We start from the raw sequence: 23,616 nt of genomic DNA on the forward strand, positions 1-23,616 counted from the left end.
CAAAAGTAGGCTGGCCGGCCGACTGGCTGATGGAGAGGCGGGGAATAACCTCCTTCCTTCCCTCCCTGGGCAAGGCTCTCCTGAGCTCACATCCAATCCATGTTTCTAGTCGCTAATGAAAGTGCTGTGAGCTCTCCTAAGCCACCTCTATTATGTGTTCACTGGTCTATGTTATTCCAGTGTGTAGACACTGGGCTTCCTCTTGTTTGCTTTCCAAGTCCCTTTGCTTAGGCTAGGTTTGACTCGGGAGTTTCCTTATCAGCCCTGTGCAGGCAGCTCCTGTGCGGCTTATCTCCGAACTGCAGAACATCCCCCGTCCAAAGAGGGCAGGAAATCTCTCTCATGCAGGGGAGGGGAGAGGGAGGGAGTGGGGAGGGGGCTTGGCCCAGGCTCCTTCATCAAAGCAGCTTCTTCCAGTGGCCAAATAGCGCCTGTCAATAAAGAGAGGTGGCCGCAGGGGGAATTTGTAAGGAATGAGGTGGCAGGAAAAGCGGGAGCCTAATTGATTTGAAGTCCCCAACCCAGCAGCAAATAACAATAATAATTATACGCACGCTCTGGCGGAGGGAAGCAGAGGAGGAGAGAGGAAGCGGCCGCGAATCATGGCCCCCGAGCATGGTAGCCTGCAGCAGCCATGTGGCCGGCTTCGGGGGTAGAGTGCCTGGACAAGGCAGGCCGCTCACCTTCTTCCAAGGCTCTAGAATCAGAGCCTGGCACCTCCTGTTTCGTCTTTGAGGGGACCCCTGTGCCACGGCTTCTACATGCCCCCACACCTTGCCACCCAGGCCTCTTTACAGCCAGCAATCAGGTGACACCCCATTTCACCTCGGGATCCTCCGGCCATCGGACGGGGTTTCGCGGCCTTCCTGCCGGCCCTTCTGCCACAAGGGATTAAAAATGACCGCCTTGGTTGACCTTTGGAAGAGGAAAGATGGCTTTGGCCCGGTGACATCTGGCAGGTGAGGAAAGGGGCTTTTGGGGAGTGGCGGGAAAAGGATGGTTGGCATCTCCCTTGGAAAGAAAAGGCAGAGGGGACTGAGTTTCAATGATTTTATTTTAGCAAAGACGGTTGTTAAGGTCTTTTGATTCATAGTTTGCCCAGAAAGGACCGGTGGTTCCTTCTCTTGCAATTCGTTGTTGTTGTTAAACAAAAACCCATTCTTACTCTTGTGGCACACAGTGCCGTATTTTTTTCTCTTAGACTGAATAGCTTGTATGTTTTTATGGTAATTTTTTTACTGTATCATCAGTCCAGAATAAGGGTGTCTAGGAGCTCAATTAATCTTAAGACTATTCTCCCTCTAATTGCCCTTTTTGTGTGGGGAACTTTTTGTTCCTGATGAATTCTTCGTCTCTCCTCACCCCCCCTTACTGCCTGACTGCTGACCCCACTGCTAAAATCTAATTTAAGAAAAGAAATGGCATCTGTAAGGCCCAGAAAACATAACTGCAGAATGGAATTTTCACAGCAATCCGAAAATACATTTACAAGCCAAATAGATTTTGCATTGAAATCCAAATCCAGTTCTGTGTGAGTGGCATCCGTCGAGCAGCGCTGATCTGTCCCAGGGTCCTCCTTCATTTTTCTATATGGCAATTACAGTTAAATAATCACCGCTAATCAATAGGTTTGAAACTTCCACCTGCACTCCCGTTTGAATTTCAAAGATTCCTGTGATCTCTGTGCTTATCTTGGAAATTATCGCTGTTGTTATTTAAGCTGCTGTGATATCATTCGTTTGCTCGGCAATTGCATCTCTTATCGTTTCTCATCACCCACATGGTTTCCTACCGGAGTGCAATTTGTAACAAAATTGAGCGATTATGACTTCTTGCTTCACGTTTCGAAGACCAAATTCAATGCTGTGGCTCATTCGTGTTTTCTACCAGATTGACACAGCGCTTTTTTATCTACAGTTCCCTGCTCCTCCTCATACAGAAGATGAACTCACATGCCATACAGTCATCTCTGTAAACATGTAAAATAGTCATCTATGTAAAAATAAAAGAAAAGTGTGTGATATATTGTTAATGACATGCACAGATTTTTTTTTCAATTTTTCTTTTTCTTGATATGATACAACACTGTAATGGCATCGGCATTTTAAAAATAAGAGATGCATTTTCTCCCCTGGATTAACAGTTGTTGCAGTATGGGCCTCTTCAGACATTACACACTTCCTCAACGGCAAACACTTCCATGCAGGAAAATTGTGCGCGTGTGTGAAAATTGTGTTTAGATTGTTATGTGTGACAATTGCACATGTGTCTGTCTCACAGTGAGCACACATGCAGGAGGTCTTGGCTCCCAATGCATGTATTTCCCACTGCATGTGAAACGGTCTCATACTGAACTGCCACATGCATGACACATATTTTGTGCTTTCCACACACACATACCCCCCAAATGCTGGAAATGCATTGATCCTGGAAACGATGCAAAGAGTCAGCGAGATTATCTTTACAAACATTCCTCTCTTCAAGAAAAATATAATTTACTTATAATTATATATACAATATAAGTATATATAATCTCCCCTTCATTACATCAGTAGTCCTAGGGCAGTTTCTAACCTCTGTTAAAAATACATTTAAATATAACTACCAACCAAAAGCAAAACCCTGCTGCAGCAGTCGAGAGCAATAACAATATTTATTGTGTATATATGCATTCATTATTAAAACATTATACACATCCACATAATATCATATACAAAAGCAACATATAGTATCTATCTTTTAATTACGGTACTTGTGACAAACATTGGGGCCACAGTAGGGTTTTGTTAAGGACACCAATTTAAATTGGCTTTAAGTCCTGCTAACTCTGTGCTGTTTTGCGGTTGCAGTGTATTTATTTATAACATGTATGAATATGCCAATGCATGTGTTAAGAAAACCGAAGGCAGGAAGTTAGCGTGGTAATATAACATTTTTACGATAAAGCAATAATCCAGAATCCCGTTAACCTGAAATATTTGGATTTAAGTTAGTTTCTGTTTCATTGAAAGTCAATGTAACTAATTTGGGGCAAACGAAGAAACAATTGATTAAAGTAAGTCATGGATTGGCTGTATTTGGTTTAACCAGTACAGTACACAGTATACTCATTTAAAGTGGATTTTTTCCTTCAACGGAGGGAATAAAAAGATGAATACTTTGTTGTCCTTCTTTCTTGTGCTGTCCTCCAGTTTTAGGGGGAAATATTGAAGGCAAAATGAAAACATGTGACAGTCGACGTCCCCGACTTGTAAATCACAGAACTGTGGTTTGTTTTTTGGTTTTTTAAGCAGCCTGTGTTTTAAAAGTCTGGTGCGTACGAGTTGAAAGTAGCTCGTAATTTTTGTCTGTGTGCATGCATAAGAATGGCTTTGAAAAGGCCTCAGATGTTGCTGATTGGGACGCCAAACCCTCCTGATGACATTTGCAAAACCATTTCCTCTATTTCTCAAACATTTTTATCGCCTGACACTCAAACAAAGGACTGTGGCAGCCACTCAGAATAAGCATTGTTGCCATTTTATCTCCCTTAGCTCAGTTACCTGCGTTGCAAAATATCATCACATCCCATCTCAGTCATGATTCTTAATCCAACATTTTGTATGGGGAGTCCAAGTGAGCCAGGCATCTGAGGGGAGCCGAGCCTTGTGGACGGATATGTTTTTAAAGCCTGGTGGCATTTTCCTGAGCAGGAATTTACTTTGTAATCAGAGCAGTTTCATAGAAAAAGGACAATAATAATAATAAAAGAAACCTGTTCCCAAGTCAATTACTATTATCAATCAAAGCATTTGCAAATTTCCTTATTCACAGTTGTGCACCACCCGGTTCATATTTGCATGTTTAAATTTGGACTTGGCTCTCTGCAGAATTTTGACCACCGCGCAGTGTTTCTAGCCGAAAGGCGACATGAGGGAGGTTCTGTGAGGCGGGAAAACATAACAGAGAATCAAGTAGTCATTTGGGCCCTTAGAGAAGAATTCCTCCTCTCAATGCACTGGGCAAATTCTGACTACGCATTTGCATTTGGTCTTCACAACCAGGGAGTCAAAGCCTTACGAAATGGGCTTACTTCTTGTGCAGGTACATCAGCATATTTCCAACTCTCTGTTTTGGTTCCGATCTACCTATAGATTAGCAATCCCTTCCAACCACACAATTCTACGATTCTACAACTTCTTATCTGGCATATTTGGCCATTAGCAGATAGAACGAGCATTTCAGCAGCCTTCTGTTGCTTCCTGTCCTCGCTGGTAGGCCGAGCTTGAGAGAACTTCTCTTCCTCTTTCATAACAGAAGACAGAGGGTCAGTGGAGCCAGCCCTGTCATTCGACAAAGTGAATTGGATGCTACAGGCAGCACATGCTTGGGTCAGGGGGAGCAAAGGCAAAGACTTTGAGGGCAGAGTTTTGTGAGTTGTCAAATGCCCTGCCCTTTCCTGCTACCCTGCTGCATTGAGACCTCCGGGTACAGAGCGCTATATCAATTCAATAAAAATAATTTTTAAAAAATTGCTTGTAGGTCTGGTGGAAAATTCCCAAAGGCATCTGGTTGGCCACTGTGAGATCAGGATGCTGGACTAGATGGGCCATTGGCCTGATCCTGCAGGCTCCTCTTATGTTCTTAAGATCAGAAGGTCGGTGGTTCAAATCCCCACAACGGGGTGAGCTCCCGTTGCTCGGTCCCAGCTCCTGCCAACCTAGCAGTTCGAAAGCACGTCAAAGTGCAAGTAGATAAATAGGTACTGCTTTGGTGGAAAGGTAAACGGTGTTTCCGTGCGCTGCTCTGGTTCGCCAGAAGCGGCTTAGTCATGCTGGCCACATGACCCAGAAGCTGTACACTGGCCTCCTCGGCCAATAAAGCGAGATGAGGGCCTCAACCCCAGAGTCATCTGCGACTGGACCTAATGGTCAGGGGTCCCTTTACCTTTACCTTTAAGATGACACTGACAGTCTGGTATGTGAGGTGAGGGGTGTGTGTGGAGAGGCACTGTTTCGTTCTTCCTCTCAGCTCCAAAATAGCCTTGACCCTGCTGGCGACGTTGATGGGCAGAGGGTTCAGAACTGATGGAAGGATAGTCCTTTTTCATGCATATTGTATATCAGACTTATGGCAATACCACTTATTTGAACACAGCTAGGCAGAAATGTGGGTTGCCCTCTCTGGCATTATTAGCAGCCATTGAAAACATCACATTCAGCGAAAGGGAGAGTAGACCTCTGGCTACAGAAGAGCAGGCTAATGGGTGCCTTGTTTTCACTTCCATGCCTCACCGGTAAGTTTCCAGAGATACCAGGTCTTATCTGCCCAGGGTCTCTGGTGTGTTCTCCTTTTTATTCTGTGTTGAGCTTCATTGATAAACCAGTCCAGGCAGGGCTGTGGCATTTGTGGGCTTGCTGTGGCCAAGCACCCCTCATTTCTTAGAGCAGTAATTCAAGGCTGTCGTTTGAACCACGCAGACCTTTCCGATTTGAAATGGGAGCTGCGTCTCTGGGGGAAAGCAGTTCCCGGAAGGCAAGCCCCAGGAAAGAATAGCCACGTGCCCCCTTTCCGCAGTGAACGGCAGGCTCTGCCTCACATTTCACATGTGCCTCGTAGGGCAGGCGACGGGTGCAAGCAAATGGTTTTGCTACCCCCATGCATAGCCTGAACTGGGGAGAATCTCCTTGTGCTGGAGAGCAAGATAAATGTAGGAGGCAGGCAGGAGGCAGGCAGGCAACCCAATTCTGGGCTGCATCAATAGGAGTATAGCATCTAGATCAAGGGAAGTAATAGTGCCACTGTATTCTGCTCTGGTCAGACCTGGAGTACTGTGTCCAGTTCTGGGCACCACAGTTCAAGAAGGACACTGACAAACTGGAACGTGAGGAGGGCAGAGGAGGGCAACCAAAATGGTCAAAGGCCTGGAAACGATGCCTTATGAGGAACGGCTAAGGGAGCTGGGCATGTTTAGCCTGGAGAAGAGGAGGTTAAGGGGTGATATGATAGCCATGTTCAAATATATAAAAGGATGTCACATAGAGGAGGGAGAAAGGTTGTTTTCTGTTGCTCCAGAGAAGCGGACACAGAGCAATGGATCCAAACTACAACAAAGAAGATTCCACCTAAACATTAGGAAGAAGGAAGAGTAAGAGCTGTTCGACAGTGGAATTAGCTGCCAAGGAGTGTGGTGGAGTCTCCTTCTTTGGAGGTCTTTAAGCAGAGGCTTGACAACCATATGTCAGGAGTGCTCTGATGGTGTTTCCTGCTTGGCAGAGGGTTGAACTCGATGGCCTTTGTGGTCTCTTCCAACTCTATGATTCTAGGAGGATTATCAGTGCTAAGACAACTTCTCTGGACCCTCCCTTTTCTAACGGTTTCCTGGACTAAGCCTTTATTATTTTTTGCATGCTCTCTCGAGGGTTGGAGGAGAGAGGCAGTTTCTTACCAACCTCCAGAGACACCCCCTCCCCAGCGCTATTGATGACTGAATCACTTATTCTGAACCAGCTACTGTGTTTTTCTGTTTAGGGGTTCGGTTCTTGATTCTGGGTGCTTCCAGAGGGGCGTTTGTTGCCGACAGGTGCTCGTCACACATGCAATTCATTTGCAGCATCCACACAGCATCTTTGGCATTGAAATATCAGCTCATATTCCCCCACTCCATCTCAATTTAACCTGATTTTTACCCTTTCAAGGAAAAATCCTAGGAGTGTGTGTGTGTGTGTGTGTGTGTGTGTGTGTGTGTAAACACATTGCCACCAACCTAGTTGCAGTAGCTGAGTGGCCTGTTCACAATACTATTATCCCTTCGGGAATAACCTTCATGGAAAATGTTTGACCAATCGTATTTTATTTTTGGAAATTTTTAAAATAATATCTAGGGTAAAAAGGGAATAGCCTTCAGGCTGAGTTTCGATTTCAGTGAGCAGGAGGGCAGGGGGAAATACTCTCTGATCCAGTTCTGGGTTTAGGTCCAAGTTCAGTTCACATATACTTTAAAAATAAATAATTAAGGTCAAGATTTTCAGGAATTAAAGTAGACTAGGAGTGTTCCCGTACTTGCATTATTGTCCCAAGACAGTTCCCTCAACCTCTGCAGCTATTGCACAAGAAATGGGAATTCCATGAATGGTCTGGAGACAGAGCAAAGCCGCAAATAGTTAGTCATCTATTCCACCCCCCTGCAATGGCGTACTGTGGGGGGAGGCTGCTGGAGTGATTGCCCTGGGTGCAAAAATATTTCAGGGTGTGTTTCTGCAGTTGCCGCCCCAAATGGAGGCGCGCCCCATCCCTCCCACCCACCAACCTCACCTGAGCAGCACAAGCTGGGAGAGGACGGACCCTTGCATTCCCCCAGCCACACGGCGAGACACGTGGCCATGGCAGTGGCGGTGCCCCGGCCCAAGGAGGTCACACACATGTCCCGCTGCTACACTGCAACTCTGTCTGGCAGCAGCAGCAGCACTGCATGTAGGTGCTGGTTTGTAGGCACAATACGTGCCTTAGGGGGTGCAATATTTTCCTTGCCCTGGGTGCTGGCATCCCACGCTACATCACTGACCCCTGCAGTGCAGGAAGTGCAGCTAAAAGATGGGCATCCAAACATGGTCAAATGTCTTTCTTGGGAAACTGGAGGGAATCCCTAAGTGCACGTTACAAGAATGAGAGGCAAAGGGAAATTTCTTTGCCACTGAACCTCAGGGACTGGGGAGTGGGGATGAGTTAAGTTCTTTCAGTAGACAGGCTCTCATTCCCAGGCAGACTTGCACCCTCGGCCCCCCCCCCCAATAAATTAACCAGCAGGGTTTCTGACAAACCTGTGAGAGCCTTGGAATTCTGATTTATTCCTAAGTGAAGGGAAAACACAACACTCTGCACCCCCATTCAGCAAGCAAGCAGGTGAGCAATATGAAAAAAAAATGTTCGTAATTCATGTCACCATTTTTGTAACTTGATCTTTTTCCACTGGCCTGTTGAACTGATCCAGGCCGGCCAGCCATTGCCTGACTGAGGTCCAGGGCCCTTAAATCAGGCATAGGCAAACTCAGCCCTCCAGATGTTTTGGGATTACAACTCCCATCATCCCTAGCTAACAGGACCAGTGGTCAGGGATGATGGGAGTTGTAGTCCCAAAACATCTGGAGGGCCGAGTTTGCCCATGCCTGCCTTAAATATATAAATGCATTGGGGAGAAAACTGTTTTCCAGAAACCCAGACCTGCTCCCCTTGCTTCTTGGCTGAGCAGGGAAGCACAGGAATAGCCCCCTCCCCCAATACAGAACATTAAAGAAACTCACACAAGGCTGTGGCGAACCTCCCACCCACTGCCTGTGGCTCACAGCATGACCGCATTTACGATTATCTGCTGAGAACGTCTACCTCAATCGAACCACACCATCTCTCCGTGACAGCTGGGGATTCCCCACACATCAGATTTTCATAGACACCTGTGATAAAAGCCCTCAGAGAATCACAGCCATAGCGAACAGCAAGAACCAGCAGCTTTTGCTGCCCCCCCCCCCCCGATCACAGACCCTCCAAGTGTCCCTATTTTCCAGGGATGTCCCTAATTTAGAGAAGCCATCCTGGTTTCCAATTTGATCCTGAAATGTCTTGCTTTTCCTTAAAGGTAAAGGGACCCCTGACCATTAGGTCCAGTCATGTCCGACTCTGGGGTTGCGGCACTCATCTCGCTTTATTGGCCCAGGGAGCCGGCATACAGCTTCCGGGTCATGTGGCCAGCATGACGAAGCCTCTTCTGGAGAAACCAGAGCAGCACACGGAAACACCGTTTACTTTCCTGCCGGAGCGGTACCTATTTATCTACTTGCACTTTGACGTGCTTTCGAACTGCTAGGTTGGCAGGAGCAGGGACTGAGCAACGGGAGCTCACCCCGTCGCAGGGATTCAAACCGCAGACCTTCTGATCGGCAAGTCCTAGGCTCTGTGGTTTAACCCACAGAGCCACAGCGCTTTTGCTTAGGATGTCCCTATTTTCATTGGATAAATGTTGGAGGGTATATATGTTGGAAGCAGCTCAAAGTGGCTGGGGCAACTCAGTAAGATGTGTGGGGTATAAATAGTAACATGTTCACTATGGAATGGGACATCCCTATTTTCATCAGAGAAATGCTGGAGTGGATGAGATCACAGGACTGCTCATCTGAGCACTGGCTGCAATGTTACCCAAATGTGATTGTACCATAGATTCCTATACAGTCGTACCTTGGATCCCGAACACCTTGGTACTCGGACGTTTTGGCTCCCGAACGCCGCGAACCCGGAAGTGAGTGTTCTGGTTTGGGAACTTTCTTTGGAATCCGAATGTCCGATGGGGCTTCCACATCTTCCAGTTGGCTGCTGGAGCTTCCTGCTGCCAATCAGAAGCCGCGGGTTGGTTTCCGAATGTTTTGGAAGTCGAACAGATTTCCGGAACGGATTCCGTTCGACTTCCATGGTATGACTGTAATGAATGGCATTATGAGAAAGGCAGTTTCATTTTCAATAAGTTTACTAATGACCCTTTGCATGGATTTTGCCATTTTTACAGCTGACCCCAGGGTCTTGTTCCTGGTCCGTCCCTGCCAGTTCTGACCCCATGAGTGCATACGCGAAATTAAGATTTTATTCTTTTGTGCGGACACGCGTCTACAATGAATTGCATTTGCCATTTTAACCATCCCATCCATTCAGAGAGGCCCTATTGGAGCTCTTCACAATCTCTTTTTGGACAATTGGGTATTATCAGGAAACTTGGCTACCTCACTGATAGCTCCTCATTTATGGACACATTTAAAACCAGAAGTTTCAATACAGATTATTGAGGGACTCCACTTTCTACATGTCTCCACTGGGAAAATACAAGTTTTCGCACTTCCTGTTTCTTAACCAGTTACTGATCCACAAGAGTCTCTTTCTCTTACTCTGTGATTGCTAAGCTTGCTCCGAAAACTTTGGCAAGGTACTTTATTTTTTAAAAAATTAAAAATCAGAATATCAACCAAATCCCCTCTATCTATATGCTTGTAGCTCTTCTTCAGCCAGTTTGTATTGTATAGCATGCAGAGATACACTGCTGTGAGGTGATAAATTGAATGATTCCTATTATTAGATCTTGTCATAGTGATGCCTGAGTAGACATGTGGTCAGAGTTGGCCTCTGGATTTATGGCAGGATCTAGTCTCTATTTTTGAGTCTGTTGTGTGGCCTGCAGGTGGTAGCGAGGCAGACGTTTTAGATCAGGTTTAGTTCCCAAACTGTGGTCCATGGACTCAGGGAAATCTTTGATAATATAGCACCTTGTGTGAGGCAAACATTTGGTGCCCCCAAACGGAACTTCTCCATTATGGATCTTCTCCATTTTGTGCCCCCACAGCTCAGTCCCTTTGTGGGGGGGGGGGGAATCTCCCGCATTACCCTAAATCCGGTAATCCAACCAATGCCCTGTGAGCATCATTTGAGTGGTTCATGGCATCTCTGTGGATTGATGGTTGAAGATGCGAGATGTAAGGGACCCCTGGATGGTTAAGTCCAGTCAAAGGCGACTATGGGGTGCGGCGCTCATCTTGCTTCTGGCTGAGGGAGCCGGTGTTTGTCCACAGATAGTTTTCCGGGTCATGTGGCCAAAGCCGTAGCTAGGGGATCTTGCGACTCTGGCAGAACTGTCCAAATTGTGCCCCCTAGCCACTGACAAATTAGCTCTTCTTTCCGCCTCTCCTCCCAACCCTCCCATTCAATTCACCCTCTATTTAAAACCTTTTCTTATGAGGAAATAATCAATATTTTCATTTATAGACATATTTATGGACATATTTTTAAATGGTATTGCGTGCGCCCTTGCCTGTGCCCCTGGCGGGGGCCCACTTCACCACCCCCTAGCTATGGCCCTACATGTGGCCAGCATGACTAAACCACTTCTGGCACAACGGGACACCGTGACGAGTGCCAGAGCACACGGAAACGGCGTTTACTTTTCCACTGCCGTGGTACCTATTTATCTACAGTTGTACCTCCGGTTAAGTACTTAATTCCTTCCGGAGGTCCGTTCTTAACCTGAAGCTGTTCTTAACCTGAAGCACCACTTTAGCTAATGGGGCCTCCCGCTGCCGCCGCGCCGCCAGAGCATGATTTCTGTTCTCATCCTGAAGCAAAGTTCTTAACCCGAGGTACTATTTCTGGGTTAGCGGAGTCTGTAACCTGAAGCGTATGTAACCCGAGGTACCACTGTACTTGCACTGGTGTGCTTTTGAACTGCTAGGTTGGCAGGAGCTGGGACAGAGCAACGGGAGCTCACCCTGTCACGGGGATTTGAACCGCCAACCTTACGATCAGCAAGCCCAAGAGGCTCAGTGGTTTAGACCACAGTGCCACCCGCATCCCTTTGTGAGATGGCACATCCATCACATAAATAAAACATTCATTGAGTTTTAACTGTGTTTTTATTGCTGCTTTTATTTATTGAATTTTAGTGTACAGTGGTACCTCAGGTTACAGACGCTTCAGGTTACAGACTCTGCTAACCCAGAAATAGTACCTCGGGTTAAGAACTTTGCTTCAGGATGAGAACAGAAATCGCACAGCTACGGCACAGCGGCAGTGGGGGGCCTCATTAGCTAAAGTGGTACCTCAGGTTAAGAACAGTTTCAGGTTAAGAACAGACCTCGAGAACGATACTGGACCCGAGGACAGTCGAGGGGCCTCCAGTTCCTTTATTGTATCCAAATTGGCAGGGAGGTCATGGTGGAGCAACAGGACCATCTCTGCAAAAAAGCGGAGTGTTTTGTCACAAAAATGTGTTTTGTCACTTTCTTATCTGGATCTATTCTGTGGTAAATAATTTGGCTTTTTCAACCTTCCTCCCACCCACCAATTTGTTGGCTAGTTTGAGAAAAGTCTGATGTCAATCCCTGTCGCAGCTCACCACAGGTTTTTGCTTCTCCTGTCCAAGCCTCCATGTGGACTCTAGAACCTGGAATATGTATACAGTGGTACCTCGGGTTAAGTACTTAATTCGTTCCGGAGGTCCATTCTTAACCTGAAACTGTTCTTAACCTGAAGCACCACTTTAGCCAATGGGGCCTCCTGCTGCTGCCGCACGATTTCTGTTCTCATCCTGAATCAAAGTTCTTAACCCAAGGTACTATTTCAGGGTTAGCGGAGTCTGTAACCTGAAGCGTATGTAACCTGAAGTACCACTGTACTTGAGACTTCTATCATATACAGTGGTATCTCGGCTTATGAACTTAATCCGTTCTGGAGGTCCATTCTTAAACTGAAACTGTTCTTAAACTGAGGCGCGCTTTCCCTAATGAGGCCTCCCGCTGCCGGTGCCCTTACACCATTCGTCTTCCATTTTAGACCGAGGTAAATTTTGCAAACCTGGACACTACTTCCAGTTTTGCGGAGTTCATAAACCAAATAGTTCATATACAGGGCTGTTCTTTAACTGAGGTTCCACTGGATGGTGATTCTGGTAATGCTGAACCAAATCAGCATACTGTTGCAATCTGGTGATTTGCCAAGCTGAAATTTTGCAGCTTTCCCCTTCCACTGTGTGTGACAAGGCGAGTGAGAAAGGTCCAATTTTGTTGTAGCTGAGACAAGTCACCCAGGTCCCTTGCCCTCTAGTCAGGATTAACAAAGTTCTCTTCTTCCCTTTACAAAAGTGAACTCGTAAAGATTATGGGACGTCTCTAAGAAGAGCGGTTATAGCTTCTCATTTGGGGGGTGGGAACTGTTTTGGTTGAAACTTGAGAGCGCATTATGCTCCCTCCATCTGAAACACATTTCTAGAAGTAAATGTTAACGCTCCATTAGTGCCTAAAATCCAAATATTAAACACTGAAAACTAAAAGTCTGAAAACGAGGAGAATCTGCTAACAACATTTACATAAATACATTTCTCCTCCTGCTAACAAACTAGTCTTTGCCAAAAGAACTGGCATCCCTCGCCACGGCGTTTGTGACTAAATTTCTGAAAACCAGGCAACTAGGATTGCAAATAATCTGGTTTGCCTCGTCTTCAAAATTCAGTTGGGTTTGTTATGTGGCTTAGTTTAGGGGGCCCACCACCCACTGGCTTCTGGAATGCCCACATTTCATGACTTGTGGGAGTAGCTGGTTGGTTGGTGTGATTTGATGTGGTCTTCCTCACTCTCTTTCTCTTCTCCCCACAGATGAGAAGTGAAGAAAAAATGATGGAGAAGCTGGAGACCCCTCAGCCGCCGGTTGCCCCAGAACAGCAAAACCCGCAGCCACCAGTCTCCCCAATTGATATCCCCTCCCCAGCTACTGGGGGGGATGAGGTGGAGGCCACCCCATCGCCCACAAGCCCCACCTCTTCCTCCCCTCCAGCCAAGGGGAGCCCTTCTCCTCCTGACCCACCCCCAGCCCCATTGCCTCACAATGTCCCGGTCATCAGCCTGAGCTACAGCAGCAAGCCCCCTGCCCATGTCGAGGTCCCCACCACTCAGCTCACTGCCCTGCACCCCATTCCCAGCCTCTTACAGCTCTCAGCTCTTCCGGCTGGCCCTCCTCCGCCCCCTATGGGGAATCTAGCCGGAGTGAGGAGCCCCCTTTTGGCCCCACAATATCAGCCTCAATACCAGCCCTTTCTCAACAGGTAAGTCCTGAGTGGAAATAATCAGGTTTGCGGCGTGGGAAGACATCCCGGCAATGGAAACAAGCCAGCAATCGGAATGGGGCATAGCTGTCAACTTTCAGATTTGAAAATAAGGGATCAGCAGCTTCGAAAATAAGGGATCAGCAGCCTCACCTGTCCTGAGGACAGTCTACGGGGATATCTAACAATCCGGGATAGCAGCATGAAGCAGCGGGAAACGGCACTGGAATAAGGGAATATCCCACACAAAAAAGGAAGGTTGACAGCTATGGAATGGGGTTGAAGTTTGATTCCGTTCACATTAAAAGGCAAAGCTACTTGGTTTGCGCTTTCTGGAAGCGCACTGAAACGTGAATCTTCAGAATTCGTTACTGCTCTAGATTTTGCAATGCAAAGTTCTCCAGCACATATCAGGGCAAAGTGTGCATGCGAATGGGCAGATTTTGTGAGAATAACGTATGAAAATGCATTATATTGGGCGAAATTGCCTAGGAAAATGTACGTGTTACAAGAAATTCAGAGCAAAATGCTGACGAATTTTCATGAGAAATTATCGTTACTGTCTTGGCCTGAATATAAGCCGTACCTTTAAAATTCAAGGGCGGGGAGGAGAGAGAGAGAGAGAGAGAGAGAGAGAGAGAGAGAGAGAATACCTGAATATAAGCCGCTCCCTTAAAATTCCGCAGGCACTCCCACCCATAAATAGCAAATGTAGAAGAAAATCCAATGGGTACTAGAGAGGACCCACAAGTGGGTTAAACACCTGTTTGTAGCACCATAAATGCAAATAAAAAAATCAATACTGCACTGTAAAATACGGGGAAAGCGATGAATGACATTAGAATTAATTGCACAACAGTCTCAACCTCGCAAATTGTTCCGCTTTACCGTATGTCTGTTTCAGCAGCGATATCGTAAAAGCCAATTTTTGTAAAGTCACGAATTTAACTTTTCACGGTTGGAATTTGGAAAAAAAGTGCCAATATGGTATTATTATTATTATTATTATTAGTCTTTGTAAAATTGCAAGCTGACGTGGAAATGTAGAGAACTGAAGACTGCAAAAATTATAAATGGACAGAAACCGAAATCAGTCCCAGCATAGACCAGGGGTTGCCAAACTTTTTGGACCAGTAGGTGCATTTCAAATTTTTAGAGAGTACCAGAGGCACAGAGTTGCGCCAACATTGGGGGGTGGGGGTGGTATCGTGCATGTGTGATATTGCACACATGTGGCACCAGCACGCTGGGCTCCTCAAAGCGTCCAGCCAGAGTGCTGGACCTTCATCATGCTGGCGCAACCCTGCTGATGAAGGTCCAGCACTGGCACTCCAGGCTCCGAGAGGAGGTCAAGGGTTGGGAAGGCTGACCGACAGAAGACTCCTCCACCCTCTCAACATTGAGGGGGGCCAGCCCCTAGCTAGCCCGGAGGGTTTAAGGGGTCCAAAGATACCCCAGCCCCCTGGAGAGGACTGTGGGTGCCAGCCACAAAATGGCTTCCATGGTGGCAATGCATGGCACACAGTTAGGGAGAGTACAGTCATCGTGAAGCTTTCCCCATAATTGTATTTCCATATTAGAAAAGGCTTAACCTTTTGAATTTCTCTCTGCCCCAAAGCTGTGCAAGGTACAAGAATCATGTTTGTTCGAAACCATTGCATGTGTTTTATTTTACTGCTCATTTTACACAAAAACCCACGATGAATATTTAAATCCCATGCTGAAAGAAAGGTTAAATTGCCCCGACCTCTCCAGGGTTTCCTTTCTACTGAAAAGTTGTAGGTTTGGGATTATGGAAAAATTATGAGAGATGCCGTGAAACTATGCCACTTTGAGACTTGGGAGGCACTTTTTAACCTTATTATGTTTGTATTAGTTTTACCTTAAAGTAAGTCCTTTTATGAACGGACGCCAATTTTACACTTTGACTTATATCCTTTGCATTTTGTGCATGCCAATGAAGGAGATTGATTGAGAGAAGAAGCCTGTTTTCCCATGATGCCAACCCTAAACCAAAGCCTAGGCTGCCATCCTGTACCCACTTTACCTGGGAGTAAACCCCATTAACTAAAAGGAAACTTACTTGTGAATAGACATGTATACCATTGTACCCAAAGTGAATTGTTAATCTGCCTGATATTTATCTCATGCACAGCAGGAGACATGCCTAAGCCTCTGATCATTTGCCTTTTGGGCCCTCTTATTTGCAGAAAATAACATCTAGGGGCCACCTAAGCTCAGAAAAACCCACTGCAAGAAAGATGCATCCTGGTTGTTAGGGGAAAAGGAAGGGTGATCTAAAATACTGTATTTTCGCCCTATAAAACACACTTTTTCCCCTCCAAAAATGAAGGGGAAATGTGTGTGCGTCTTATGGGGCGAATGCAGGCTCCTTGGCTTCAGCGATAGCAACGCATTGCTTCCGCTGAAGCCAGGAGAGTCTGCTCTTTGAGGCTGGCGGTGGGGAAAGCAGCGCTTCCCCCATCGCCCACCCCAGAGGATGGGGGGCAGCAGGAAGGCGTGCAACGCCTTCCCACTACTCTCCAACCCGGCTTCGAGGCTGGCGGTGGAGAAAGCAGCGCTTCCCCCATCGCCAGCCCCAGAGGATGGGGGGCAGCGGGGAGGCGCACGACACCTTCCCGCTACTCTCCAACCCTTCTGTGGGCTTTTTCAGGAGATGGGGGAATTCCCCCACCTCCCGCAAGGGCCCGCAAAAGCCGTGCGCTCTTTAAAGGGGCTCCACGGCTTCTGCTGGCTTTTCTACGAGGGGGGGGGGGAGAATTCCCCACCTCCTAGAAAAGCCCACAGGAGCCGCGCACCCTTTAAAGAGCACGCCGCTCTTGGGGGCTTTTCCTCGAGGAGGAAGAAGGGACTGACTGGCTGTTTCAGTCCCTTCTCCCTCCTGGTTGAAAAGCCCGCAGGAGTCACGCTGGGCTCCTGTGGGTTTTTCCGGGAGGTGGGGGAATTCCGCCACCTCCCACAAAAGCAGGGAGAAGGTCTTGGAGTAGCGCACAGGCTGTGTGCAGCCTGTCCACTGCTCCCAGAGCTGCGGGGGGGGGGGAATCATATTTTTTTACTTGATTCCCCCCCCTGAAAAAACTAGGTGCGTCCTATGGGCCGGTGCGTCCTATAGGGTGAAAAATACGGTAAATGCCAATGACCAGTGATTAAGACATACAGTCGTACCTTGGAAGTCGACGGAATCTGTTCTGGAAGTTCGTTCAACTTCCTAAACTTTTGGAAACCAAAGCACGGCTTCTGATTGGCTGCAGGAAGCGCCTGCAGCCAATCAGAAGCCGCGGAAGCCCCATCAGATGTTTGGGTTCCAAAGAACGTTTGCAAACCAGAACACTCACTTCTGGGTTTGCGGCGTTCGGGAGCCAAAACGTTAGACTCCCAAGGCGTTCAGGATCCAGGGTACGACTGTATGTTTAAAACAAGGCTGCCTGTGGAAGAATCATCCTGACCTCTTCTCTTCTCCCTTTAGCATCTACATTGGCAGCTCTGGGACTTTTGGCCTCTTCCCCAACAACCGCCTCAAGCGGAGGCCGAGCCATTATGAACAGGACATCACTGAGGGTGAGTGGCTGTGGGGTAAACCTTCTACACAGGATGGATTAGAGAGCGTAGGCAGAACCACCCATTTTACAGGATTGGGGACTGAGGCTGAGCAGAAGTGTCTTTATCAGGAAGGTTGGCATGCTCAGCGGAGGAGGAATGTGCCCCCAAGTTGATGCCCCTTTCGTGAATGCATTTTATCCACCTACTTACCCTTCTCTGCTTATTTGCCCAGGTCATCAGCCCCAGAAGGTGGCACGCCGGGTCTTCACCAACAGCAGGGAGCGCTGGCGGCAGCAGAACGTCAACGGCGCCTTTGCTGAGCTGCGGAAGCTCATCCCTACCCACCCGCCCGACAAGAAGCTGAGCAAGAACGAGATCCTACGCCTGGCCATGCGATATATCAACTTCCTGGTCAAGTTGCTGAGCGACCAGGCCAGGTCAGCTGGCGGGGAGCCTCCTGAATCAGAAACGCCTTTGAATGGCACCCCGAGGACTCCCTCGCCACCCACAGCACCCATAAAAATGGAGCAAGGGACCGTGGAGCCAGTGACTGTACTGGGGGCAGGAGAGCCGCGGTGATGAAGAGCTCTCTGCCCAAATGTGTGCGGCCGTTGCTTCTCTCCCTCCACACGCTCAAACAGTGCCACACAGCCACATGTGTAGACTGAAGCAGCATTGAAGCACCTGGACCGAATGAATCTCCCTTCTGGGCACTGCATGGAGGACTTGTGATGTGGAGGCTGCTATGACCTTCTAAGGATGAATGCTTAGATTTCAGGGTCCATGAAACAGTCCCCTTTGAGCAGGACATCCCGCCATGCCCACCTGGTGGCATAAAAAGCAGAGACTTCTTTCTGAGGAGGAATTAGGAGCGGGGCTTTTTATGTTCATGTATCCAGCTTGGCTTGTTTCCAGAATGACCCACGAGAAGGTGTGGGGTGTGGGAGCAGCAGGGAGCCTAGTTTGTATGAGACACACCTCTCTCCTGCCCCCACCTCCTGTGAAGTGGGTCCCATGGGTGGGCGAGGGGGACTGTCTTCTGTGTTTTACCTCTGCTCAATGTGCATCACTTCCAAATCCTCAAGCCCAAGCATCTATTTTGTGCAGGGTCTTTAAATTGAAATTTGAGCCCGGACAAAGGAACGGGAATAAAATCAGGGTTAAGGGGTTGCTCTTGGCGTTGGAACGGGGGGGGGGGGGGAGTGGCAGTCTTCAGCTCATAGGCTCCGCCTTTCCGTTGGGAAAACCCTTCATCCCAGGGCACAGGCTCAACTCCCTCTGTAAAAGCCAACAAGAGATGGGGGGGAAGTGGCAGGGGGGAAGGTATTGAGTAAATAAATGGGTGGAAGAGAACGGGTTAAGCAGTCCCTCTTTCCCTGCCAATCGTCTGCTCACGACTGCAGCCCCTTGTGGCTTTTCATTAAAAAAAGAAAAAAAGCTGGAAGACTATTATATGCATCTGATATGTCACATCTGATTTGACCCTTACTAGCTCACGCTGGGTGGAATTCAACAAAATTTAACTCGGAGTAAATCTTCGCTGATTGCCACCCTCTGGATTGTGGGCAGGGGTTCAAAGCACTGGAATGGGGAGGCGAAATCCTTCAGAAAGAAAACAAGGAAAAGGCTGGGCTAGCACTCTCCTCCCTGACATCCTTATAGGGATCTTGGCGCTGTGGGTTAAAGCCTCAGCGCCTAGGACTTGCCGATCGAAAGGTCGGCGGTTCGAATCCCTGCGGCGGGGTGCGCTCCCGCTGCTCGGTCCCAGCGCCTGCCAACCTAGCAGTTCGAAAGCACCTCCGGGTGCAAGTAGATAAATAGGAACCGCTTACCAGCGGGAAGGTAAACGGCGTTTCCGTGTGCGGCTCTGGCTCGCCAGAGCAGCGATGTCACGCTGGCCACGTGACCCGGAAGTGTCTCCGGACAGCGCTGGCCCCTGGCCTCTTAAGTGAGATGGGCGCACAACCCGAGTCTGTCAAGACTGGCCCGTATGGGCAGGGGTACCTTTACCTTTACCTTTTCCTTGTTACTGTGTTACCTGCCGTCCGCACGTGATACACCTCACCGTCAGAGAGAACCAGGCCTATTGATGCTTCTTTCTTCAGCTCACAGCCATAATTTTAGCGGCCTCAGTGGGCTGCAAGAGGAATTACCCATCTGGGGTTTGAGGGGCTTTGGGTGGGTGGGTTGGGACAGACGGACATTGCCGCAGCGACTGCTGTGTCACCGCTGGTGGGCTGGTGCCTAGCTTGTGGTGGTTGGGCTGTTGATGGGAGCCCCACGGCTTCAGGAACTGCTCCCCTTCCTGGAAATGGAAGGGCGGTTTGTGCTGAGTCAGTGTCCAAACCTGCCCAACGTTTTCTGGGCCTCCTGCCAAAACCAAACGTGCCAGTGGCAGATCCAGGAGGGTGTAAGGTCCTCCTAGGCTGCTGGTTTTTATTGCGTAAAGGAGGTTGGTGGTGAAGAAGAAGAAGAAGAAGAAGAAGAAGAAGAGGAGGAGGAGGAGGAGGAGGAGGAGGAGGAGCCGCCTTCTGGATGGGGGAGGGAGCGAGCGAAAGAAGGAAGGACAGAGAAGTATGGTGACAGCTACTGCTTATCTGAATGCACCAGCACCCAGTGGATCGCCAGAGTAATGGGCCAAGGGGACGGCTGTTTTTCACAGCCATCCCTGCAGGGTGAGCTCTTGCCCCCATCAGATGTTTCAAATGGCCAGTGCAGCGGGGCTGCCCTGGTTTAGGAGATCTATCCATGCTAAGGCCAGGAGATATTTATGACCTGGAGTGTTCATGCTCTGTCCCCAGAAGAGAGAAATGTTAAAGCTGAAATCAGTCCACAATTAGGCAAAATACAGACCGATCCTTTTTAATGCAATTTAACCAGTACTGCAAAATCTTGCTCAGTGTGCCTGCTGCGTTCTGAACCTTATTTTCCTCCCACCCCCTAAATTGGAGCTTGTGTGTGTGTGTGTGTGTGTGTGTGTGTGTGTGTGTGCGCGCGCGCGTTGAGATTATTTTTATTACTCCTAGGAATCGAGGATGGAAGAGGTTCGGGCAAGTGAGAGGCAATAGGGAAGGAACGTGTCCTTGGCAGCCCAGAAGTGGGGGCTGGGGTGGGAGAACAGAAAACCATTCAATGCACCAGAGTTTTGCCTTCTGAGTCTACACTGCCATAACTGTATATTTGAAATCATGAAGACTAGAGGCCTGCTGAATTCTTCCAGGGGAGCAGTTCTCTTAGCCTGCAGCAGTAAACAACAACATCCATGGCAGCAAAGAGACTACCTACTTTTGTGGTGGTGCAAGTTTCCACAGGCAATCCCTGTTATGTGCTAGGAATCATTCCAAATGCAGAGAGATGAACAGCCCTGGCAGACGTCACTGTTTTCTGCTTAGCTGTATTTTCAGCCTCATTCCCATGGCTAAGGAATTTCTTCTGTAGCACCTTCCTCTAGGTTTGGAGAATCGGGATGCTTCCTAATGTGAGCTTTATGTTGCAATTCAGTTCGGGTTCTTCTGCGTGTTTGGCACGTCAGCTTCTACACATGCTTATAATTTCAGTCATGGATATTAATTGCTATTCTGCAGCTTGTGGTTCACATGAAATGGGCAGAGCATGATGGAATGTAGCCTGAGGTGGGTTTTTTTGTTTTTGGTCCCTCACTATAGTCATTCTGCTGCTGCACTCCACTGACTACTTCTATTCCGGCTAGGCACACTGGTATTTTCTCTCTCTGTGTGTGAGCAGTTCTAAAGAAAAAAAATCCCAGGAAGAGTGGAAGAGCAAATGTTACCAGACTTTACCTTTCAACAATGGGCAAAATGGATATGTCTACTGTGACACTGTGGTCTAAACCACTGAGCCTCTTGGGCTTGCTGATTGGAAGGTTGGCAGTTCAAATTCATGTGAAGGGGTGAGCTCCTGTCGCTCTGTCCCAGCTCCTGCATGTTAGTGCAAGTAGATAAATAGGTACCGCTGTGGCAGGAAGGTAAACGGCGTTTCCGTGTGCTCTGGTTTCCATCATGGTGTTCAGTTGTGCCACTGGCCACATGACCCGGAAAGCTGTCTGTGGACAAACGCAGACTCCCTCAGCCTGAAAGCGAGATGAGCGCCACAACCCCATAGTTGCCTTTGACTGGACTTAACTGTCCAGGGGTCCTTTACCTTTTTTCACAAGAGTGTTAAAGCGGTATTGCACAATATATGAGAATTATTATTATGAGGAATTCAACATTGTGCTAAGTTGATCATTCCATCAGTGCAAGCTTTTCAACTTGCCAGATGGAAAGATCCCTCCTCTTCTCCCCCGCAACTTGTTCTAGGGATTCTCCCGACCCTTGTGAGCCAGTTTGGGGGCTGCTATAAGGAAGCAGAAGAGAAAGAGAGGAGGAAAACCTCCATTTGCTGCCGGGTATTGTTAGGTGAATTCAACATTTCAATGAGTGGCCTCTGTTTCCACACAACCTACTTCTGTGCACTCCTTGCATGAACAGATCTGTGAAAAACCTGCGACAATAATTTAAAAAATGCTTGGGGGCTGCTTGCCACCCCAAATGGGGGAAGGGTGTGTCTGTGTGTGCCAGTCTTCCTGTCCCAGCCTTCTCCAGCTGACCTTCAACTTCAACTTCAAGCTCCCCAGAATCGTGTTGCCTCTTCTAGATCTTTTTTCGAACTTCTCCAAGGGTTTCCTGAGGCAGGAAGGGGACCTGGGGGCATGGAGAGAGATTTTGGGCCCTTCTAGACATCCTTCTTGGGGGACGCGGGTGGCGCTGTTGGTAAAACCTCAGCGCCTAGGACTTGCCGATCGCATGGTCGGCGGTTCGAATCCCTGCGGCGGGGTGCGCTCCCGTCGCTTGGTCCCAGCACCTGCCAACCTAGCAGTTCGAAAGCACCGCCGGGTGCAAGTAGATAAATAAAAGGTAAAGGTACCCCTGCCTGTACGAGCCAGTCTTGTCAGACTCTAGGGTTGTGCGCTCATCTCACTCTAGAGGCCGGGAGTCAGCGCTGTCCGAAGACACTTCCGGGTCACGTGGCAAGTGTGACATCGCAGTTCTGGCGAGCCTGCACCAGCGCAGCACACGGAACGCCATTTACCTTCCCGCTATAAAGCGGTACCTCTTTATCTACTTGCACTTAAGGGCGCTTTCTTTTTTTTTTAAGGGTAGATAAATAGGGACCGCTTACTAGCGGGAAGGTAAACGGTGTTCCGTGTGCTGCGCTGGCTCGCCAGATGCAGCTTGTCACGCTGGCCACGTGACCTGGAAGTGTCTGTGGACAGCGCTGGCTCCCGGCCTCTAGAGTGAGATGAGCGCACAACCCCAGAGTCTGTCAAGACTGGCCCGTACGGGCAGGGGTACCTTTACCTTTTTAGACATCCTTATTGTGCATTCATGGTGATTTCTGCTCATGGGGGAGTCACACAAGATCCCGATTTCAATTCTGTTTGTGGCTGCAAAGGTTTTGGAGTGGTCATCCTGTCTCATTTCCAGGCAGCACATATCCTGTAACTTCCTGCTGAAATCCTGTAACTTTTCATAGCACAAATGTCCTGGGTTTGCCCGTTTTTGTCCTGCTTTGGTTGCGCTATATCTCCCCCAGACGGCAATAATGTGGTGCCATTGGGGAAGCACCGAAGAACAACTAATAAAGCAGAAGGGATCCATGCAGTGCTTTTTTTCCGTAAAAAAAATGTTTAGGGGTACTCTCATTTTGACTCAAGAAAATCACCATTTTATAGTTAAAATTGGGGGGAAATAAAGACAAGTAAATGGACAAAAGTACAAATATTCATGTCCCCCTCCCCAGAAAAAAAAATACTGGATCCACAGCTAATGCACTTTTGCTGCATTAGGAATATGTTTCAGAATGCACCTGCAACAAAACACCAGTCTGGAAGAGCCCTTAAAAAAACACAGCAGCAACAGGAATGCACACACATCCTTTGCCACTTGCTTTCCCTCCCAAGAGGGGAGACTCCTGGAAAGGCTTGCAAAAACTGAAAAGAGATTTAGGTCTGATCTGACCACCTGCTCCTCTGAGCAACATAACCAAAGCCTGAAGTGCTTTAAGTAGAAGCTGCAGAAGGCTGGGAGAAAGGAATTAATTTGCAGAAAGCTTGGCACATACAACTACAGACCCTTACCTGGTCAAGAGCACTAAGGAGCCCAGCTCTAACCACCTATTTTTATTATTACAGATCTAATAAGTCAGAATTGTAAAAAAACAAAACAAAACAAAACAGGCAAACTACAGCTGAAACCTTTGATTGTGAAAGGAGTGATTGAGGTTGAGGAAAAAATCCAATTAACCAACCAACTGTATACCCTGAATAATTCCTGCCAAGCTCTGCCCAGTGGTGTGGACAGCAAACAGCAGAAACACCATTAATATTGTGAGTGAAAAAACAGATGTGCAGAGCCTCATGTGCCAATCACACACGCAGAGAAAATTTGGAT

General features: G+C 48.0%; 1 protein-coding gene and 1 long non-coding RNA gene across 4 annotated transcripts; one reads left to right on the forward strand and one right to left on the reverse strand.

The window, feature by feature from the left end:
• Window positions 1–409: 409 nt before the first annotated feature.
• Window positions 410–18,613, forward strand: LYL1 (LYL1 basic helix-loop-helix family member). Of its 2 annotated transcripts, none has more exons than XM_079959752.1 (4): window positions 410–959; window positions 13,158–13,603; window positions 17,091–17,182; window positions 17,397–18,613. In XM_079959752.1, exons 2-4 carry the CDS (start codon window positions 13,158–13,160, stop codon window positions 17,741–17,743), a joined length of 885 nt encoding a protein of 294 aa, XP_079815878.1. In that variant the 5' UTR covers window positions 410–959; the 3' UTR covers window positions 17,744–18,613. The 2 variants fall into 2 exon arrangements, with proteins under 2 accessions (XP_079815878.1, XP_079815879.1); XM_079959753.1 differs by lacking the exon at window positions 410–959 and adding an exon at window positions 4,332–4,636.
• On the reverse strand, window positions 18,050–22,908 carry LOC307206588. Of its 2 annotated transcripts, none has more exons than XR_013834389.1 (3): window positions 22,535–22,908; window positions 19,181–21,907; window positions 18,050–18,830 (listed from the first exon to the last, which is right to left on the reverse strand). It is a non-coding gene; the product is annotated as an uncharacterized lncRNA (long non-coding RNA). The 2 variants fall into 2 exon arrangements; XR_013834390.1 differs by having other exon boundaries at window positions 18,050–18,837; window positions 19,175–21,907.
• Between the last annotated feature and the right edge of the window lie 708 nt (window positions 22,909–23,616).

The sequence above is a fragment of the Podarcis cretensis genome, assembly GCF_951804945.1.
Source record: "Podarcis cretensis genome assembly, chromosome: 17".
Lineage (NCBI taxonomy): Eukaryota > Metazoa > Chordata > Lepidosauria > Squamata > Lacertidae > Podarcis > Podarcis cretensis.